Source organism: Podarcis pityusensis (assembly GCF_964106645.2).
Source record: "Podarcis pityusensis genome assembly, chromosome: 12".
NCBI lineage: Eukaryota > Metazoa > Chordata > Lepidosauria > Squamata > Lacertidae > Podarcis > Podarcis pityusensis.
Window position 1 is genome coordinate 46666989 of NC_138037.1, and position 22265 is coordinate 46689253.

The 22265-nt window shown below is 42.5% G+C and overlaps 1 protein-coding gene across 5 annotated transcripts in view; it reads left to right on the forward strand.

Moving 5' to 3' along the window:
• NEK11 (NIMA related kinase 11) overlaps positions 1 to 22265 on the forward strand; it is an 83957-nt gene that overhangs the window by 395 nt on the left and 61297 nt on the right. For 4 of the 5 annotated variants that reach the window (XM_080974787.1, XM_080974789.1, XM_080974785.1 and 1 more), the window contains exon 2: positions 5412 to 5669. In XM_080974787.1, coding sequence (XP_080830913.1) covers positions 5500 to 5669 — 170 coding nt within the window. In that variant the 5' untranslated portion in view covers positions 5412 to 5499. Of the gene's footprint in view, positions 1 to 50; positions 146 to 5411; positions 5670 to 22265 lie in introns of those variants that run through there. The other variant, XM_080974788.1, reaches the window with a different exon arrangement.

A 22265-nucleotide genomic window follows, 5' to 3' on the forward strand; every position in this document is an offset into this window, starting at 1 on the left:
TAGGCCTGGCCGAGGCGTTCCGCCGCCTCGACGCCCTGAGGAGCCGCTGGCGGTCAGCGCCGACGGCCCTACATGATTGTGTGAGGGAAAAGTCGAGGCTTGTCCCTCGGTTGAGTTCCCGCCGAGGCCCCGCTCGCCGCCTCAGGTGATTCCGGCGGGGTTTTTTTTAGGAATTAGACCGTAACTCCTCTGGCCGCTCGGAAGGTTGCCTCAGGTGTTTTGCGTTTCAGTTCCGACAGGCTCGGCGCCACTCCTTTTGTTCCTTATTATTTTATTTTATTTTATTTATTTATCGAATTTATATACCGCCCTATACCGGTGTGTGTGTGTGGGGGGTGTCTCAGGGCGGTTCAGAGAATAAAACCAAGATATAAAACCACGAAATACATGATGAAAAGCAAAACAACAACACAATAAGCTCCCCGCCCCCCACAAAAACCCTCACACATTTTAAAAGGGGAAAAAAATTCCTTTCAGTAGCACCTTAGAGACCAACTAAGTTTGTTCTTGGTATGAGCTTTCGTGTGCATGCACACTTCTTCAGATACCAACAGGGCTACCTACCTGTAACTAGAACATTTTAAAAGGGTATAGGTCATAGGATGTAAATGAGATCAATCTCCCCTCTCATGAGTCTTGCCTTCAATTTCAAGTTGTATACCCCGAGGCAGGGCCTTTTCTGTTTTTTATACACACACACACACACACACACCGTATTTTCCCATGTATAAGACTGGTTTCCCCCCTAAAAAATAATGTCAAAAATTAGGGGGCGTCTTATACTTGGAGGGGGGACTGGCGATTGGTTGTTGCCCCCAAAATAGGGGGTATCTTATAGATGGAAAAATACTGTATATATATTTACAGTCACTTAAAGATTGTAAGCACTATATTGCTGATAATCAGTGTTATTTTTCCCCCAGAAAAAGAGATGTTGCCATATTTCAAAAAGTAAAAACCAGGACACCCCAAAAGTTGCTGAACCCTGAAAGTGGTTGAGCTTTTTTTTAGACAAACCCCCGAGTTTTTTTTAGTAAAGGCTACAAGAATTTTTGAGGTTTTTTGTTTTTGTATGATTTAACCCCTGTTGCCAGTTTTCCAGGACATTTGCTCAGTTTCTGGAAAATAATCCAGGCTGCCGTTTTCGGAGGTGAATTCCAGAACATGTCCTGGAAAATCAGGGCGTATGGCAGCCCTACATGAACGCCTCCCCTGTTCATGGCACCCAACTGAGAAGGGCCGAAACAGTTCCAGCTGGAAAAAAGCCCTGCTGATAACAATTGTGGGCCTGGTTATTTTGGCTTCTTACTGTATGTTACAATCTGTATCTAGGTGGCTTTTGAATGATTAGAATCATAGAGTTGGAAGGGGTCCCAAGGGTCATCTAGTCTAACCCCCTACAATGCAGGACTCTTGCTCAACGTGGGGAGCAAACGCCCAATCCTGAGATTAAGTGTCTCATGCTCTCCCGACTGAACTATCCCAGGTGCCTATGCAGGCCAATGGCTAGAGCAAGTGAGAATATTCTGACATGAAGCTGACATGGCTGCAATATCAACCAATGTTTACTACGGCAAACAGCCAGCATATTTAAACCACAATTTCTGCATAATTCTCTACATAAACAATAAAAATTATCAATCTGGGAGTTTAACAATCAATATGCTAATTAAGTGTACTTAAAATACACATCCAGAGGAATAAAACACAATAAAAGTTTAAAGGAGTAAGAGATTTAGCTAAGAACTGTAGCAGTTTATGACAATTTACATGGCTGCAATAAAGTGCACAGACACACATAGATCGACCTGTACCTATGTGACTATAAACCTAATGTAGTGTTTGCATAGAATTGTCCAAGCACTTCACATACCTTATAGCAGGGTAAGTGTGATCCTCTAAAGCAGGTATCTTCAGGCAGCCCTGTTTGGGGAAGCTTTTAATGTTTTATTTTTGTTGGTGGAAGCTGCCCAGAGTGGCTGGGGCAACCCAATCACATGGGTGGGGTATAAGATTTATTATTATTATTATTATTATTATTTCAGACCCAGGACCCACTTTTAGCCCAAACATGCATTTGGAGACCAATTTCTTAATCTTTTACCATATACTGTATTTTTCGCCCTATAGGACGCACTTTTTCCCCTCCAAAAATGAAGGGGAAATGTGTGTGCATCCTATGGGGCGAATGCAGGCTTTCGCTGAAGCCTGGAGAGTGAGAGGGGTCAGTGCGCACGGACCCCTCTCGCTCTCCAGGCTTCAGGAAGCTATCCGCAAGCCTTGGGAGCGCCGCGGGAGTGCCCGCCGGGCTCCCAAGGCTTGCGGATAGCAGCCTGCATCCTGAAGCCTGGGGCGCGCTGCACAGCGTGCCCCAGGCTTCGTGCAGATATTGGGCAGCCCCACAAGCTCGGGGGACAGCGGGGAGGCGGAGCGCCGCCATCCCGCTATTCCCCGACCTGGTTTGGAGGCTGGCGGTGGGGAGAAGTGCGCTTCCCCCCACCACCAGCCCCACAAGCTTGCGGGACAGCGGGGAGGCGGAGCGCGCTTCTCCCCACCACCAGCCCCACAAGCTCGGGGGACAGCGGGGAGGCGGAGCACGCTTCTCCCCACCACCAGCCCCACAAGCTCGGGGGACAACGGGGAGGCGGAGCGCCGCCATCCCACTGTTCCCCGACCTGGTTTGCGGAGTTGCCTGCATCCCGAAGAGAGATGCCTGCATCCCGAAGCCTTCGGGCAGATATCCGCAAGCCTGGGGAGACCGGTGCGACTTCCTGCGGGCTCCCTAGGCTTGCGGATAGCAGCCTGTTCTGGGGGCTGGGGTCGGGGGAAGCTCGGGCTTCCCCCGCCCCAGCCCCACGCCTGGGGGGGAAATAATTTTTTTTCTTTATTCCCCCCCCCAAAAAAACTAGGTGCGCCCTATGGGGCGAAAAATAGGGTATTTGTATGGTGGCAGTGCTCCTGTTGTGACCCATCTTGAATCAGGACCCTCTGGTCCTGACCCACTAGTTGAAGACCAGTGATATATAGAAAGGAGCTCTTCCTGCTGCATTACAACAATCATGCAGCATAGTTTGGTAGAATTACAAATGCTATACATGTCTGCTCAGAAGTAACTCCAACCAAATTTAATGAAACTTACTCCAAATTGTGTATAAGGTTGCAGCCATAGTTAACATAAAACTTTATGTCTTTACATTTAAAAGTGTGTAAAATGGGGGCGTTAAAAACTCCATCAGTGCTTTGTAGACTTTATTATGGCCTCTTTGGCTTATTGAGGCAAATGGAGAATTGCAGAAGCAGGAGATTTTGTAGCTGGCAGTCTCAGCATAATACTTATGTTTTACCATTGTTGTTATCCTCTTTTCTTGAAAGAGGGCTTGGAATTAGAAAGATGCTCATATTCTGTCTCATTTGAGTGTTTTCTTTTTGAAGCCAAGATCACCATTTATTTGTTCTATTGTGAACATCACTTTCAGTAATTAGAAGTTTGGCTGTATTTCATTAGGAAATCACACTGCCAAGTACAAGTCCTTGGCACAGGATGTGTCAGTATCTCGGCAGCTGGGTGTCAGAACAGTTTCACACACATGATGTTATTGTTACAAATTACAGATTCATATACCTCATTGAAGCTTATGAACATTCTGACACTATAAAATGAAACTTGCTTGTTTAACAAACAATGCAATTTAACAAATCATTTCTGCATAGTTGAAAAGCAACAACACAGCTCCACCAAAATGGCTAGGATCTTCTAGTGGATATCAGCCCTCAGAGTGATGATAAACAAAAGTGGGAATGCAATCCTATACACATTATGCTGAGGAGACTTTATATGCAGAATTTCTGTCATGAAAATATTTACAGTACAGTGGTACCTCGGGTTAAGTACTTAATTCGTTCTGGAGGTCCGTACTTAACCTGAAACTGTTCCTAACCTGAAGCACCACTTTAGCTAATGGGGCCTCCTGCTGCTGCACCGCCGCCGGAGCACGATTTCTGTTCTCATCCTGAAGCAAAGTTCTTAACCTGAAGCACTATTTCTGGGTTAGTGGAGTCTGTAACCTGAAGCGTATGTAACTTGAGGTACCACTGTATTTGTTAAATGTACAATCCAACTCAAGATGAAAGAAAATTAAAAACAAATCTGTTAACAGTGGGATTTATGCAGGCTTAGGTGAGCAGACGATGGCAGTCAGAGGGAAAACCAGTCTGTCCTACATAGATGTTACTAACACAGATCTATATAGATCAAAGAGCTGGTAGACGTAAATATATTTACTAGCACTTGGGTTTTTCCACTTGTGTCATCGATGTGCGTCTCAATAGACAAGGAACTAAAATAAAATAGAGTGAGATATTGGTGAGTAGGATAGCAACTGGGTCATAGCGAGAGGTGGTTTAAAAAAAAACAAAAACACAAGAGAGGCTTGGCAAGCAGGAAATGGTAATCTGTACATACTGCAGCACCTTAAAAATTACTGAAATGTGAGTAGTAGAAGAAGGGCAAGGAAATGAAGCAGTGGAAGATGAATGAAATGGAAATAAGATTAAGTGGAAGAGTTTATACATAAGCGGGCTAGTCACAAGACCGCTTGGCGTACTGGATTTCATACTTGCTACAAACATTGAGGAATAATTTCAGTAGAGTGGATTGGCAATTTAGTAAGAGCTGCAAAATACTATCCAGCCAACTGCAAGAATAGATTTGAAATGCAAAATGCAGTTATTCCTTTTTTAAAAATATTACCGTGCATTGTTTAATAACCACAGGGATCATCACTTTTCCCATCTTCCCTTTGTGGTCCAAGTTTAAAGGATTAGATCACAATTAATGCAGGTGAAAGTGAGCTAGCTGTATCACTGCTGAAATTTTCTTTTGGAACACTCACAACACTTGCTTGCATCTACTATGTGATTAAATTCTCTGCTCTGATTTCAGGAGGGACCTGTGATTCTCTGTACCCACTGAGAGGATTGCTTTTGGGGCAATGTAGAATCCTAGAATCGTACAGTTGGATGGGACTCCAAGGGTCATCTAGTCCAACCCCTGCAGTGCAGAAATATCAGCCTGTAGGCAGGACACGGTGCTTGTGGAACTCATAGGCATCCCAGCTGGCATCACTGCCATTTCATTATGTCCCAACCCATCATTGATATGTTTTGCTTTTGTGGCAGCAGCGAAGATTGTGAGGCATAGCACCTAAGAGAGAATTGTCCCTCTTAGGTCTACTGCTGAGATAATATAATGGAGAGGAGCTAGTCTTAAGTCTCTGAAATATTCAGATGTAGAAATGAATTTATGAGGTACCATTGATACAGTACCAGCTTAAAGAAACTCTCCTCATACATTGACAGAAAAGTACTTAAACGAATTATAATCTACATCTTAGGTTTCCCCCACCTTGCAGGTGTCACTTGTGAATATTGCTTCAGTGACAGAGGGCCGTTTAATTCTGCAGACTCATAAATACTGGCCTAGCACTGCTGTATGGAGCAATGTTGAGATTCCAAGAAGTTGCTAAGCATGGTACTCTTATGCCCATTTCTACTTGCTCAAAGACCTTGATTGCAGGAAGATACACTATTCAACAGAAACTTGGGCGTGGAAGCTTTGGAACTGTCTACTTGGTTTCTGACAAAAAAGCAAAAGAAGAAGAAGAACAATTGTAAGTGTTACATACGGTGAAATAACGTGTGTAGTTTTTTTAAAATCCTCTTACATATATCTGATTTGTTTACATCTTTAATTATTGTCTTCAAAGATAAATGATGAAACACAATGGATTAATGTTTGTCTGCATGGAGTGTTCAGCCTGTTTCCCCTAATGTTAAGCGGATGGAGATCTAAAATTGATTTAAAGCATCGGCCCTTCAGTTTGTTTTAGTTACTTCCCCTACTTTCTCCTACTTTTTCATTACTTCTGTTTTTTGTAGTTTTCAGAACTGAACCAAGCTGATTGTCCCAAAGCTAATTCATATGTATTTTGCAAATTCAGGTTTGTGCATCTGCTAGTCAACTCCTAGCTGCTATTGTAAAGCAGTTCTCTAATTGACAGGCAGCAGCTACTGCAGTCTGTGAGGGAAAGAAGAAAACTCCTGAGACTTTAGCTTGGTACAATCAGTGGGTTCTGAGCTGGTGGTGACTGATCTTAAAAGGGGTCATGGTGGATAGTTTGGTGAAAATGACCCTGTGTGCAACAGCTGTAAATAGAGCAAGTTTTAATGTATGGATCATTAGGAAAGGGGATTGAAAAGAAGGCTGTCAATACAGTGGTACCTCGGGTTAAGAACTTAATTTGTTCTGGAGGTCCATTCTTAACCTGAAACCGTTCTTAACCTGAGGTACCACTTTAGCTAATGGGGCCTCCTGCTGCCGCCACGCCGCTGCCATGCAATTTCTGTTCTCATCCTGAAGCAAAGTTCTTAACCTGAGGTACTATTTCTGGGTTAGCGGAGTCTGTAACCTGAAGCGTCTGTAACCCAAGGTACCACTGTATTAAAATGGGTTCATATGAAACGGCGGTGTGACCACACTTGGAATACTGTGCATCTTTCTGGTTGGTACATCTCAAAAAGGTAGCATCAAAGGAGGTGCAGGAGAGGGCAAACAAAATTATCAGGGGGCTTCACCTATAAAGAAAGACCAGACAGTTGTGGTTTTTTAGTTTAGACAAAATGTGAGAAAGGGGGCAGGGCATGATAGTGTTGTATAAAACCATGCATGGTATGGAAAAGGGAGATAGAGAGTTTTTTTTCCTTCTCATAATACTAAATACTTAAAACTCGGGGTTAACCAATGAAACAGAATGGCAAGAGATGCAGGAATTCGACAAAATGAAGTTCTACATACAGTACGGAGTTAAGCTATGGAATTTCACTACTGCAACTTTTAGTGATGGTCACCATTTTAGATGGTTTTAAAATGAGATTAGGCATATTCATGGAAGAGAAGTTATCAGTTGCTATCAATGTTGGTCCTACAGTCAGTATCAGGAGCAGCATGTAGAAAGAATGGCCACTTTTGTCCTCATGTGCTCCTTGTGAGACCCAAGGTACATCTGATTGGCCATTTGAGAAACAGGATGCTAGACAAGATGCTCCTAGTTCAGTATGTTTAATCCAGCATCCTGTTGGTCTGACCTAGCAAAGCTTTTTCTTTTCTTTTGGCTCGTTTTACTGGCAGTAGCAGCCATATGCTGCACAATTAGAGTCAGATGAATTCGTTAATTTCAGAGATAATATATTATTCAGAAAAGGTGAAGCTGAGTATGCCCTCATTACTCTTCTTTTCATGTAGATTTAAATCCCTTAATCTATGACAATAATTCTTCATGTCCTTGAGCAAAGTACTTTTGGTTACCTTTTCACATATAGAACTTTGCAATTTAGTGATGTACCAGTTGGGGGAGCCAGTGTATAACTCATGCCACTATAAAGCACTCACTTCTCCCTGAGGATTTACAGTTGCTTTCACCAAAACTGAAAGTTAACCTCAGCTGCACGTTTTGGAAAAGAGAAGTTTATTTATAAATACAGCAGAAGGTATCACAATTTTCTGCATGGATGTGACATGCGTTTGAACATTTCTGCATCGATTTTTAATTATCTATTTTTAAAGGAGAGAACTTTTGTCTACCAAAATTAGTTTCGAGGAATGAGCTAAGAATTGTGGATCTTTAAGCATTCTGCTGCTTAAATGTCAAATTCTCACCACTGAGCAAAACTATTCTGGCTCAGAATTTTTTTTTGCACAGTTCTGTTTCCAGCAGTATTTCTGCTGCAAAAGCCTTCCTCTGCTGTGATGCAAGTGCAGAGGTCAATAAAGAGCTTCCAGGGTGTTATGCTGCCTTTCCTACTGGTCTTATTAAACCTCTCAGCAAGCCAAGAACTGCCTTTTTGCTAATGTCTTGAACACATGCTTTGTTACTCAGTTTTGAAAAGAACACAATTTACTGTTACTACAATAGCTGTGACTTTTCAATACCTATTTTGTCATGTCCAGGTTGCTTCTAGGGTAGGTGCCTCATTACCCCAACTTTATTTATTTGAATTCATATTGTTTAGTCATTACAACATGTGCACCCCACCAGCAACTAGTTAAAATTTATGAAGTACCTTAGGCTGTAGTCCTGCACCCACTTATCCAGGAGTAAGCACTGTTGAAACCAATGGAGCTTACTTCTGAGTAGACAGCAAAGTTGAATCTGTTGAGAACTTGCATTTTACCAGCAGAATAAGCTCATGTATACAAAAGGCATACATGGGATAATATGTCTGTCTGTACATCTTGGCGAGTGCCACAAACATTTCCCCCTTGTCATAATGAAGTTTATTCAGCTTCCCTGAATGGTTACATTTAGCATCATGCAGCAGATCTCAAAATAAAGCTGGAATTTGCAAAATCCCAAACGAACTTGAGGCCTGTTTGTGGTTTTCCAATGCTTTAGAGATAATTTATTAGAGCTGCACTGATTTAATGCTCTTTTCAAGATAACTATAGATATCTGGCACAGACCAGTTTGAGAATTACTGGTAATTGGAGGGTAAGAAGTTGGATAGCGGTTTGGCTATGCAGTCTCTATTCTTTTTTGTTGACAGCTCTGCTGGCGATCCTGCTTTTTTGTTCCCTTTCTGTGTTTGCTCTGCTACATTGCCTCCTGTTGCTGAGCTAGCACCCACTTTTGCTACTGGGCAGCACACAGTGCTACTCACTGGCTGATGGTCAAATCAGACAGAACCACTAAAAGACTTATTCGTTGCGTTTCTATCCCACCTTTTCCTTCAGGGAGCTCAAGGTGGTGTACATAGCTCCCTCCATCTTTAATCCCCACAATTGGCTCGGAGGCAGTGACTGGCCCAGTGAGCTTCATGGCCGAGTGGGGATATAAACCCTGGACTCTCAGGTCCGAGTTCAACACTCTAACCACTGCACTGTCCCGTGTTCTGACCCTGTATGGACTTCCAGAGAAACAGCCAATGAATATTGTGTGGGAAGGGGGCAATGAGCCGCGCTGTGGGATGCAGTACATTCACATGATTGTTTCTTCTTCCCATTTAATGATTCTGGGCCATTGGCCAGGAGTCCCTGCCTGAAGTTCATTAGGAAGACCTGAAATCTGCTGCCCAACCGTTATAGGCTGTTCATGCGGTACCTAACACTCAAAACCTGTTTTAAAACTGTTAGTTAAATATTGATTTCTAGCCTCTCTGGCGCTTTATTTTTGAGATTTGTGGAGCAAATCACATTGGCACTTTGCAAACACTGTGTATGGCTCCAGGCCCATGCTTTTCTTACATTTCATTTTAATCTTGGCTCATGTTGTTGTCCCTGTGCTAACATGTCACTCAGTTCCTAGATCAACAGAAAGTTCTGTTCTCTATGAATGCTGAATTTGTACAACTTCACTCCATACACATCTATAAACCATTAGACTCTCAAATACATTATCTCCCTATAAGAATGATCTATAAAACAATGTTTTGAAGCAGAATTGTGAATTTGGTGGGTTTTGCTTCTGTGGTAAGAAATCGGATAAAATTAACAAGATGTCTAGAACTGTTTTTGGGTGGTAACATGTAGTGTTACAGAAAATTATTTAAATAGGTATGCATTTTGCTGTTTTGCATAATTTATTTGGCTTTTCCTAGCCAGGCAGGATAAATTAAGAACTACTGGCAGAGCAATGCTGCTTTACAAACCTGCCTACTTGAAGCCCTGCTCTCAAACCTTTTGTTTCCCCAGACTGCTGTGTTTTCAAACTAGAAGATCTAGCAACTTACATTTTTGTTGTTTAAAACATTTAAAGCAGAGATGCTGAGGACCTGAATTCTATGACACATGCAGAATGCTTGGTGGGTGCAGCCATAAACATTAAACCATACACAGGGAGAGCCATGAATACAGGAACCTAGGGGAGCAGCTCTTGTTGTGAGGCTAAAATGTGGAGGAGATCAATACATGCCACCCTGAGCTGCTTGGAGGAGATGGGATGTAGGTAAGAAGTCAGGACATAGCTACACCTAGAACAAAACACAATCTCCCTATCGAACTGTGATTCTTTGAGGGGTATTGGGATACCAAACAGCTCCCTCTGCAAACTACAATTCCCACATTTTTTGTGGTGGAAACATAACCGTTAAACTGTTGCAAAACTGTTGTATGTTTGCAGTGTAACTATGTGTTTTGTCTTTGCTACATTCATAGTTTTTTTTGGGGGGGGTTGCTAACCTCCCCCTTATTTGTAGGGTTTCATTGCAACTGAACAAAATATTTTGAAGTCACTCAGTCACCATCACCACACAAATTAGATAATGCAGGAAGTTTGTGTACTGTTTACAAGAGAAAACCTTGTAACTTATTCTTAAAGTCTTATAGCTCCTGGGTAGGAATGAAAACAACTTATTCATTAGAGAGGATCAAGGCATATAGCACCAATACAAGGCAAAAAATAGTGCTGCTTGTAATATGTTATGATCCTGTAGTTTGCATCCTCCCTTTCTAATTATTTTTCAGTGCGCCCCATATTGTAATTGCATGTCACAAACATACTCAACTAAGTCAACATAAGGGTGGCGCTGTGGTCTAAACCACAGAGCCTAGGGCTTGCCGATCGGAAGGTCAGCAGTTCGAATCCCCACGATGGGGTGAGCTTCCGTTGTTCGGTCCTAGCTCCTGCCCTCCTAGCAGTTCGAAAGCACATCAAAGTGCAAGTAGATAAATAGGTACTGCTCTGGTGGGAAGGTAAACAGCATTTCCGTGCGCTGCTCTGGTTTGCCAGAAGCGGCTTAGTCATGCTGGCCACATGACCTGGAAGCTGTCTGTGGACAAATGCCAGCTCCCTCAGCCTATAGAGTGAGATGAGCACACAATCCCAGAGTTGTTTGTGACTGGACCCAACAGTCAGGGGTACCTTTACCTTTACTTTTAAGTCAACATAACAGTATTGGGAAAGAAAGAAAAAATAGAGGGGACTGCGAGGAGAGGGAAAGGAAGTTTGCAATCAGAAACAGCCAATTCTGTTCCTCCTGGGTAGACCACTTGTTTGGAAAAATAAATGATTAATTACCCTTTAACTCACATTAAATGCCAGTATAGCCTTTTCAGATGTCTTGCTGGGACTCCCTCCTCTCCCTATGGTACGTTACCACTTTGCGTAGAGCAAGCAAAGAAAAACCCTCTCCGTTAAATGTGCTGACAGGCCATTGTTACCTTATTAAACCAGACACTGGCTTTCCATACAAATGTCTCTCATCACAATTGCCTGTAACTCCTGGGAATTTCCTTTCCTTCAACTCCCTTTTAAAGGCCACTTCCCCAATTAATATATATCTCCTTTTCTTTTTAAAAAACTTCTAATGCCTAAGTACCCAAGTCTTATTGAAGTGTGGCCACTGGAAGACGTTGTAGTCTTCTCGGGGTAACGAAAGTCCCCATCCGTTTCATAAAAAGGAGGCTGTTCTAAAGGCATGCACGACCAAGCAGCAGAAGTACACAGCGGGCAGTTGGGACTTGGACGCCATAAATATGCAAGAGGTGTTAATATGTCCCCTCGGTGGAAGTCGCATGCTGAGAAGCGCCAAGCACCCAGCACCGTTCCTGCATGTGGTAATGGTGGGGTGTCACCACCACTTCTGCCCCTGACTTGCATTATCCCATTAATCCCGACTCATGCTAGGATTCCTTGGAAACGGCGCACTTAGCTGAATAATTTATGGCATGTCTCTCAATTATTTATGCCTTCTTATTACAACTGAAATGAAATCTAAAGGTGGAAGGAACTCTGTAACTTATGAATATCTAAGAGACAATCAGCAGATTGCTGTGTAGTTAAATCCCTGCGTTTGCAGGGCCTGTTTGTTTCTCTGAAGGTATTCCAAAGAGAACATTCCGCTGAAGCTGAATCGATTAATACAATAACAAATGGCTCCCTGCTGGTTGCGCTGCATTTGTTCATCTAATCATGCTGCTTGCCTTTTCTTCGATGGCATTGAGTTCTGAAAATAAAATTATATATAATGTAGAAAGAGACGGAGAGAGAGAGAGGAGGCGGAAGAATAGAGGGAGAGAAAGCTCTTTTCAGGTCATAGGGTGTTTATTTGTTTGAACAAATATGCTCTTGCTATAACCTTTTAGATAGGAATTTCTTTAGTTTCAGCACGTATGAATTTCTTTATACAGTGTCATTGTCTTTCTGGAATAGGCTCTTTTTTTTGAGGGGGGCGGGAGTTTAATTTACCATAGCTGACATCCATCATGCCCAGGGATAATAAACATGACCCCTGCAGGATTCATAGACTTTGTTTCTGAGGTGACAAAGTGAATTAGCCACCTCCTTGTTAGCTGATAAAGGCAGAGCCAACGTGTCTCCTTGTGAACTCCAGTTACATTATCAGAGAAAATGTGGAGTGCACCTTCACATCAAGGCCTCTCCGAGTGAGGTGAGAAAACCACTCTGTACAGACCTTACCACCTTGCATGTGTGCGAATTAGATGTTCATTCTTATGTCAAGTGAAAGAGACAGGGTGGGGTTGGAGAATGCTCATCAGTTATCAAGGGAGCAAAGTCTGACCATGTGGACTCTGGTTTAAGCCCATGAGAAGTTTCAGGGGACCCAAATGATAGGATTGCTTCATTGGTCTTCTAACAGTGTAAATCAGCAGGATGAGCAAGGAATCACACACTGTCCGTTAAAAAAAATACCGTAAATCTCTCAAGTGAAGGCATAAAGTTATCAGATAATTTAAAAAATGGATGGTGAGCAAAGGCTGCATTCCCTTTTGGGCAAATCTCTAGAGGTCACATGCCAGTTGTGGGTGGGGACAGAGGCAAAAGTAGGCAGAGCAATGGATGTACATATTTTGTGCAGCAGGTTGTTTTCTATACTGATCCCCCTCTCTATCATCCATCTAGGTAAGCAAGAAGTATATATTAGAGTTTATGAACACATTCCAGCTAGGCAAAAAGACTCGAAGAAGTTGCAAAGGCCTGTGGGTGAGGAGGGGGTGTAAATTGGGGAGAGTCTGAAGGGCCAGTCTGAAGGCCTAGAGGATTGAATCTGGCCCCTGGGCTGGAGGTTCCCTGCCCTGGATTTAGAACCTCATCCTTGTGCTATGATTAGCATCCAAAAGTTCTTGCTCTGTCTGTGATCCTTTGGAGAAGCAAAGCTACATAAGGAAAATGCATTTCATAGTGTACAGTGTGGATTTACCCCAAAAAACAACACCACTTGAGTGCTTTGAAAAACTGCTCTTAGAAGAAATGTTGACACACCCACACCTGCCCCACATCCTGACTACTTGCTTACTTCTGATTAATTTGTTGGATTTTGTTTTCCTAGAAATTTGGATAGGCATCCAAATGAGCTAAGTCTCATCTCAGTCTCTGATATCCTTTTGCTGATATGTCACAAACTCATTCATTTCCCAGAGCAAGGAGAATTTGTCAGTTAACTTGTTGCTGTGACAAATAATGTCATTGTTCCTCATCTGAAAGAAGTTTCAAAGCTCCATTTCACTGTTTTTATTCCTCTACACCACTGGTCACATCCACTAAACCTATTGAATGTTTGTGCCAATAACCTGTTAGATGACTGTACAGTCAGAAGTTCAGCAAAGTGATTAAACTTCCCACAGTAGACAAAGTGTAGCAGAGGTTGTTTTATTTAGTAAACGCAAAATACACTATGCACAGTTGCTTTGAGAAGGCTTCTCTCTCTGAGCCCAGAGAGGGCTTTCAAAGTCCTTGCTTGAAGTTCTCAGCAAGTCCAAAGTTTCCAAAGTCCTGCAGCTTTAGCCTTCTGTTTGTTCTTCACAAGTCTTTCCAGTTCTGTCTCCAACAATCCTTCTCCATAATTATTCACACTTCTCCACCACAGAAAGCTGTAATTGGAGCATCTGATATAGGCCAGCACTTCTTGCCAGTCTGCACAGCAACATAAATAATCAATCAATGAGACAGTCACAAGTACTCTGCAGCTGCAGCCTGGAAAAATAACCCTTTTGGAGAGTTATCATTTATTGAAAATTAACTCATTCCTTGGCAAGCCCCTCCCTTCATTCATAATACTACATCCATAATAACTTCTGATCAGAACTCGTCTTCATAGAAACGGTATTACTTACACTTTAGATGATTCTGGATCCTTATAGTTGCAGGATCACAGTGGCAAGGTCAGGGCGAGAGAGGTAAGGGACCAACTGCTTAGCTTGGCGGAGATGAAAAAATGCCGCCTTTTTATAGCTTTAACCTGTGCCTCCATAGAAAGGGAGGCGTCAAAGATTACACCCAGAAGGCACTGGCACTAGTTGTGCCCCCACAAGGGATGGGAGTTGGCCCCCCAACCCCATATCGTCTCGACCCAGCCAAAGGACCTCTATCTTTGAAGGATTTAACTTCAGTCAGCTCCCACGTAGCCATCCAGCCACAGCTTCCAAACATCTGAACAGTGTGTCTGAGGCCGAGTCAGGGTGGCCGTCCATCAACAGATAAAGCTGGGTGTCATCAGCATACTGATGACAGCCGAAACCAAAATTTCGGACGAGCTGGGCGAGGGGGCACATATAGATGTTAAAAAGCATCAGGGAGAGAATTGCGCCCTGCGGTACTCCACACACCAAGGAGTAGCATGATGACACCCCCCCCCCGTGCCACCCTCTATTCCTGACCAGAGAGGAACGAGCGCAGCCATTGAAGGGCTGCGCCCCGAATCCCCACATTGGGGACATAGTAGATCTATGTTGGAGGCCAGCTATGGTTACAGCTTATCAGGTTTGCCCAAAACTGTGGTTTGCAAACCCGTTTCAAATAACGTTTTTGCCCTAATCATAGTTGACTCTAACCATTGTTATCTCCAGTACAGACATTTCATTAACTACAGAGGGTATCATTTGCACAGAGAAGGGTTCCTGCGTCTATGCAGCACCTTCCCAGTCTACAAGCCATTCCTGATCTCTACAAAGCTATATTTCATGAAACACAGTCTTCCAAAATACCTTGTAAACACATTGTTTAGCCCTTGACCCTGAAACCCCCAGAGAAAACTTTGTTTTCCATTGAAATTAGCAGTGACTGGCATGTGTGACATTTAAGCTTGAAAAGCGAGGCAAGCTCACAGTGGCGGTAATGATTCTGGGTCCATAGACAAGCCAGAGGAATAAGGAATGGCTTGAAAACAACTTTATCAGAGTCTCTAAGACAAATCTGCAACAAACTTGTGCAGCAACTTCTAGGCCTTTGGAACAGCCTGGATCATGTGACCTTAGGACAAGTCACCAAATTACCAACTTCTTAATACTAAAAGACTTCTCTCATTTATAGGCTCTGTTATCACATCTTCCCCTTAATTATTAGACAATAACAATAAATAAATAAATAAATAAATAAATGACAATTTTGAAACATATGGATTGAAATTACTGATTAAAATGCACTATCCACAGAAAATGAGTTATCTTTGCCAGTTAATTACACTTTGCTAATTCATACTTATTTACAAGTTCTAGAATTTTTATCTTCCTAGTAGAATGCTTCAGTGTTCATCATGGGTCACTATGGGCCCTGCTGTCAAATTCTTCTTGATAGCATCATCTGATAGAAGCTGGAATCAGTACTTTCGGATACATCTGAGGGATATCCTGGAATGGCTTATATGTTACAATGGTTATGGGACAATAAATTGACCCAGGCTGCGGTGCCAGATTAGCAGATTGGCCTCTGGGCCTCATGCCTTTTAGGGGTCAACGGATCAAAATAATACTGATTTGATCTTGAAAGAAAATTACAATCAAGTTTTCTTAGTTGAATGTTATTCCAATAGAGCATATGCACAAGGGCGGGGGGGGGGGAGAGCGAGATTTCGACTGCCATGGGGCCTCCACGGGGTTTAATCCAGCACTGCCTGCCTGCCTGTATTCCATAAGACTCTGGATATGGCTGTTCTACAACTGTCCCATTCTGGTCTCAAGTACAGTGGTACCTTGGTTCTCGAACTTAATCCGTTCCAGGAGTCTGTTTGACTCCCAAAACCATTCGAAAACCAAGGCACAGCTTCCAATTGGCTACAGGAGCTTCCTGCAGCCAATCGGAAGCCATGTCGGGCTTTCAGCTTCCAAAAAACATTTGCAAACCAGAACACTCACTTTTGGGTTTGTGGCATTCGGGAGCCAATTTGTTCAACAGCTAAGCCATTCAGGAACCAAGATACCACTGCATAAGAACAATTCCTCATGCATACCCTGTCCCCTGATTTAAATTCTGGAACATCACAGGCTGCCTTGTCAAATGATTTTTATTTTTATTTTGTTTCAGTTTTTGGATTCTCTTCATCATCTTGATATGACTGTTGTCGTTAAACTGTAGTAAATAATCAGTTATGGGCAAATAAACTAACATGGTTTCCCATCAGAGTTGCTCAGAGGACCTAAAGAGATAGGTGAGAGCTATTCTGATGGCTTCTATTAACCAAGTGAGTGTCATTCTAACGGCTTCCATTGTCATCAGCTGATCAAAATGGAGTCAGGTTCAGATCCCTGAATCCAAAGCGACAGAGATGGGCACCGTGAGGTGTGAAGTTCAGTTAACATGACTGATCCCGAAGAAGCTGGCAGAGAGTTTTCTTTACTTTGTGAATCTTTTTCCTGAAACAAAACATTACTTTGATGAGACAGCCTGTGACCTTCCAGCATTTAAGCCAGAAAACAGGAGAGCGATTCCAAGAGATTCATAGAGCTTAAAGCCAGTATTATCTGTCTGTCAGACTAGCCCTACAAACAAATCCTGGTATTCCTTGGTAAGTGGCCAGTACTCATACACAGCAATATTTCACAGGCTGCTAGACCTAGGATGGATGTCACATTCTTGGGTACAATAAGGAACAAATGCCACATTTTAGTTTTCTCACCTTCAGCATCCCCGGTTATTATAAATGGCCTCTCCCGCATCATGTAAAAATAAAATAAAATAAATGGATAATTTGATCTTACCAGGTTTCTCTTCCTATGGTTATTCAACATACCCATGTTTATCAGAATTCAGAATTGCTTTCACTGACTCCACTGTGCATCCAGAAAACTACTTCCAATATAATTCAGCTGATTCCTCACTCTGCACTTCTGGGTCCACAGGCAAACGAGAGGCATGAGGAACGGCTTGAAACTACTTTATTCTTTGGAGCTTCTGCGACAAAGCATGTGCAGCAATTTATATTCCTTTGGAAGTGTTTGGATCATGTGACCTTAGGGCAATCCCTCAAATTACCAGTTTCTTAAAACTAAAGGAATATCTATAAATTAAAAACCCTGTCATCATTGCAGTGGCTCATGGATAAAACAGCTCTGAACTGTAGATGGCAGTGATGTAACATCAAGAGTGCCTTCCAAGAATTGCTATACACATTCTGTGTTCAGCAATGCTCCTAATAATTATTTTCCGAGTCTGCAGGAATTTTTATTTTAATTAAACTATAAATATTTAAGTTTCGGTTTAAGGGGAGGAAAGAGCTTTAAAAAGGTAATCAAAGTATTTATAATTTTCCTCGGAGAAAAGTACAAATGGGCTTAAGAGAGAGGCGTTAGCAGGAAGACTTTTTTATCTTTATTACTCATGCTTGTTCAAATAGTTCAGTGTCCATTCTTTCCTCTATCTGTAGATTAAGCACTTTATTTTTCAAGATAATTTCCCTGTACTAACAGGAAAACTTCCTACTTGAAAAACTTAATGGGGAAAAATATATAAAGTAAAATTGAATTTCTTTTGTACGTGGATTTATCAGCTTCAGTAGCTTAGAGGGAATAACAAGCAAAATATTAACAATATATCTGAAATGAACCCTTATTTCCCATATTAGAGCTTCCTTTTCCACAGGAAAATGCTTGAACTCAAGCTTGGGTGAACCTCAGAAGGGACTGAGGTTCTACTTTTATGCCTCACACCCCATAATATGCATATAGTATGCGTAAGAGGCATTCACAATTGAGCATAGAAATCATGATAGAGAAAGAGGTTCTCACTTAATGTGTGGGCTATGTAGGGCCATAGCATTTAATTCCTTTATTTTGTACTGGTGTGTGTTTGTGGCTGGACCAAGGTTGGCTTTTCCTTAAAATTAAGTATATGTTTTGCACTGTGGTGGTTTATGCCTATTATTATCAGTTAGCAAAAGTGGTACAGCTTGTTTACAAGGAATTCATGGTGAAAAGCAGGAATAAAACTTTCCTTGACAGAAAAAATGCTGTGGATATATTGCCGTCCATCACCCTCTCAACAAATGTCCAAGAACAGCTGCAGCAGCTTCTCAGCATGGAATGTCAATCTGTAAACACCCAATTTATAGACTGTAAAGTGGCTTTCTGCACATAATGGTGTCATATGTATAATAGTATTTTGCAGAGGGAAGTAAACAACTTACAATCAGTGTTAAAGTGACAGATTTATGACTAGACTGTTGAGTTTCTTGCTAATAAAAATAAATTATCAACACCCTCCCAAGTGCAAACAAGTAGAGAAAATGATGTTTTCCCATGTGGAATTATCTTGCATTTGTCAAAAAGATCTGAGGCTTTTAATGCCACATCTAATGAATTAAAATATTGTTAGGTAAGATTACTATTTACAGAATTTATTTAGGAAACTTTCCTGCTTGCTTTATCAGAATTCATGTAGGTTTTCTCAACTTTATAGAACACACAGCTCACTTTGATCTAGTGAAATGGTTGCTAGATTTAAGTAATATGAACTTGAGGTGTATATCATTATCTATCTATCTATCTATCTATCTATCTATCTATCTATCTAAATAAAATCCCCTCTAGTCCCAGTTGCTCATGGTAGATCAGGAATAAAATCTCCTGTCCTGACTCTCCCCCTCAGGCCCAGAACCCAAACCAAAACCATGGCTGGAGATTCTGAAAGTTTTATTAATTCAGTAAAGCCTTCCAACATGGGTCTACAGGTTACAGCTAGGTAAAGCATGGCAGTGTCAAATGATAAATGTCTAGGCTTGGCTAAAATGTTGATCAAACCGCCTGTGCTCTCCTTTTGAAGAGCAGGGTGAGCACAGCTACTTGCATGGTTGACATCACGAGCCTCAGGGGGTGCCTTCTTGCCTCCTCCCCAAAGCCTAGTAAGAGCTTCATTTGGGAAGGAGGTGTGAGGGAAGGAGCTGTGCAAGGCCAAAATTTGACTCCCATCCCCCCAGCCCTCGCAGTGGCTTCCCAAAGCTGGGTAAGGGAGGCACTGGGCTTTGGGAAGGAGGTGAGAGGGCTCTGACAGGGTCCTAGAGTGCTCCCAACTTCTTCCCAAAGCCTAGTTAGTGCTTGCCCAGATGTGGGAAGGAAACAGGAGGGCTCTAGGACCCTGTCAGAACCCTCTCACCTCCTTCCCAAAGCCCAGTGCCTCCCTTACCCAGCTTTGGGAAGCCACTGCGAGGGCTGGGGGGTTGGGAGTCAAATTTTGGCCTTGCACAGGGCACCATATTACCAAGGTCCACTGCCATCCAAGCCTTTGCTTAGAACTGAGGAGGTGCAAGTGCCTCTAGTGAGCCAGCTTTTTTGCACAGTCCCAGTAAGCTATAGTTAGCTTTACCATCATGTGTGAACTAGGCCAGTGTGGCCTACTAAATGAGATGCTGGAGTCAAACCTGATTGACCTGAGTTTGAATCTCTGCTGAGCTAAGGAGTTACTGACTGTTGTTGAATATGTCAGTGTCTCTCAGTCCTTCATTTATGCAGTCAAAATAATATGGACTTACCTTGGAAGTTTGTTACATTGCTGAACAAGGATTATACATGGTACATTGAAAGTGCAAGTATTGAAAACCAACAGATACCTTGCAAAAGCCATGAGCTTTTATAAGCAAGAGCCATTCATCAGGTAGATGGTTCAAATTGGATTCCATAATGTACATTTTTGGACAGTGTTCTCGAAGCTACAAACATGAGTCTGACCAAACTGCGGGAGGCAGTGGAAGACAGGAGTGCCTGGCGTGCTCTGGTCCATGGGGTCACGAAGAGTCGGACACGACTAAACGACTAAACAACAACAATGTACATTTTTAATAATCAAAATAGCAAGGGCACAAACATAGCCTGCAGAATTGGGAAATGGCGGTAGGAATATATGTTGAAAGTCTCTTGTAAAAGTTGGTGATATGTTGAATGACAGTTCCCACTGATTAGATGGTTTTTTAAATTGTGCCATATTACAATTTTTGTTCATGGGAGTTATCTTCTGGGGCACCCCCTTGAAAATGATGACGGTATAGATAGGAGTTTTTGTTTGCAAATATGTGCTCTTCCAGATGGCTCTGGTTTTGAGGACTTGAAGACTTCATGTCGAAGGCAGAGAGGTTCACAATTTGTTTTGTGTGTCCAATAGGGGGTTTAGATCCATTGCTTGAAATTTAGGAAGTTAATTATTTAATAAGTATCTAGTAACATCTGCCCATCATTACGAATGATTGTGCCACTTATTATGCAGGACCATGCTATTCCAAGTGGCTGCTTTTCTGCTGCTTGTGGCAGCCTAACATAGTCACAATCCTGTTATGTGCTCCTCTAGCTGCGAAACAGAAAGCACAAAAAGTTCACTAGAAGAAGAAAGCTAAAGTACCAGCTACCACACGACCCGTGTATGGGAGGCATCAGTCCATATAGGGTGATGGCAAATGTTCTGTATAATAATGCCCAAGTACCCTCTTTGGAAGAGACCAGAAAGCGTCTGTAGTCCAGTGGGTAGGAGACGTGAAAGGTGACAAGAAGAGCTTGAATCCCACTGCAATATCAAGGAGTTCACACAATGTTTAGAACAGCAGTTCCTTGACTCCTACCCCACCCCGCAAACCACTTGAAAATTGCTAGCGGTCTTGGTGGATCACTTAAATATTTTTTTGCCTGTTGTAGGAGTTGTAATGTGCTGGACCAGGGGCTGTGTGGTTTTTAATTGTATTATTGCTGCTTTTATTTCTTGCATTTCATTCCATAGAATCCCAATTGTAATACTGTACAATAAAATGCAGCGTAAGAAATAAAAGGAGCAATAAAAATACAAAAAAAAACCCCAATCTATGTAAATATTTAATGTAGACATGCCATGGGCCACCTGAATGAAGGTCGCAGACCCCTGGTGGTCCATAGACCACAGTTTGGGAACCCCTGTTTTAGAACACTGTACTATACAACATATATGCATGTGTCTGTGTGAAAAGAACAAGCTTTTGGAAAGGGAAACTCAAGGACATTGTAGAATGCACACTACAACTGCAAGATCACAGGAGACAACACTTTATTTAGGTGATAAAGGAGATGGAAAGAGCAGTGCAATATAAACGTGGCCTCTGCAAGGAAATCCCTAGCTTTGAGCTGAGGATGGTGTTGCTGTTGGTAACAATCATCTTGGATGGGGGGGGGGGGCAGGGAGGAAGCTAGAACTTAGCTTGTCCACAGCACACATCTACACCCTAATCACATAGGTTCAGTTGCAGGCAGAAGAGGGACAAATGCGGTGACTGTTAGTCTCCCAGGGACTAGCTTGGAGCACATATTTTTTCCTTCATCCAGTCCTATGGGTAGTAGAGACCTGGACTTCCAGCTAAAGAGGCCAGTACTGAGCGGTCTCTTTGTGGAGATGTACGAGAGTAAAACTGTAAGTTGGGATAGCACTGTTACGCTCAGTCCTGCTTGTGGGCTTTGCATAGGCATCCAGTTAGCCGCAGTGAGAACAGGATGCTGGACTACATGTGACTTTGGCCTCATCCAGCAGGACTCTTCTTATGAATAGCGCAGGCTTAACCTGCAAGTTTGATCCTGGCTAGGGGCTCCCAAGAAAAAGTGCTGGGGTGACACACCTGAGACACAGCAGTGGGAGAGCTAATCAGAGATGGTCTGCCTTAGCCAGATAAATGTCTAGCTACTGCTGTCGACTACCCTTGTGGTGTGCATGGCACTGGGGCACTGACAGTGAAGATGGCAGGTAGCCTCTTCTCTCCTTGAGAGATGCCTGGTTAGCTGTGGAGAGACAAGAGAAACATAAAAATAGTGGTGAATAATGGGCAGCAGCTGCAACAAATACTACACACAATTAGGTGCTTGTCAAATGAGTGATTGAGAGAAAGGATGCTCTTTTTGAATGTTTTGCCTGTTCACATGTCCAACTCTTTGCTCTCATAATAGGTGCATGGACCTGATAGTCCCTCATTTGTCTACATTTGAGAGGTTTGCCAGTTTGGGAAGACAATGCTAACATGAAGGCAATACTCGTCCAAAGTTA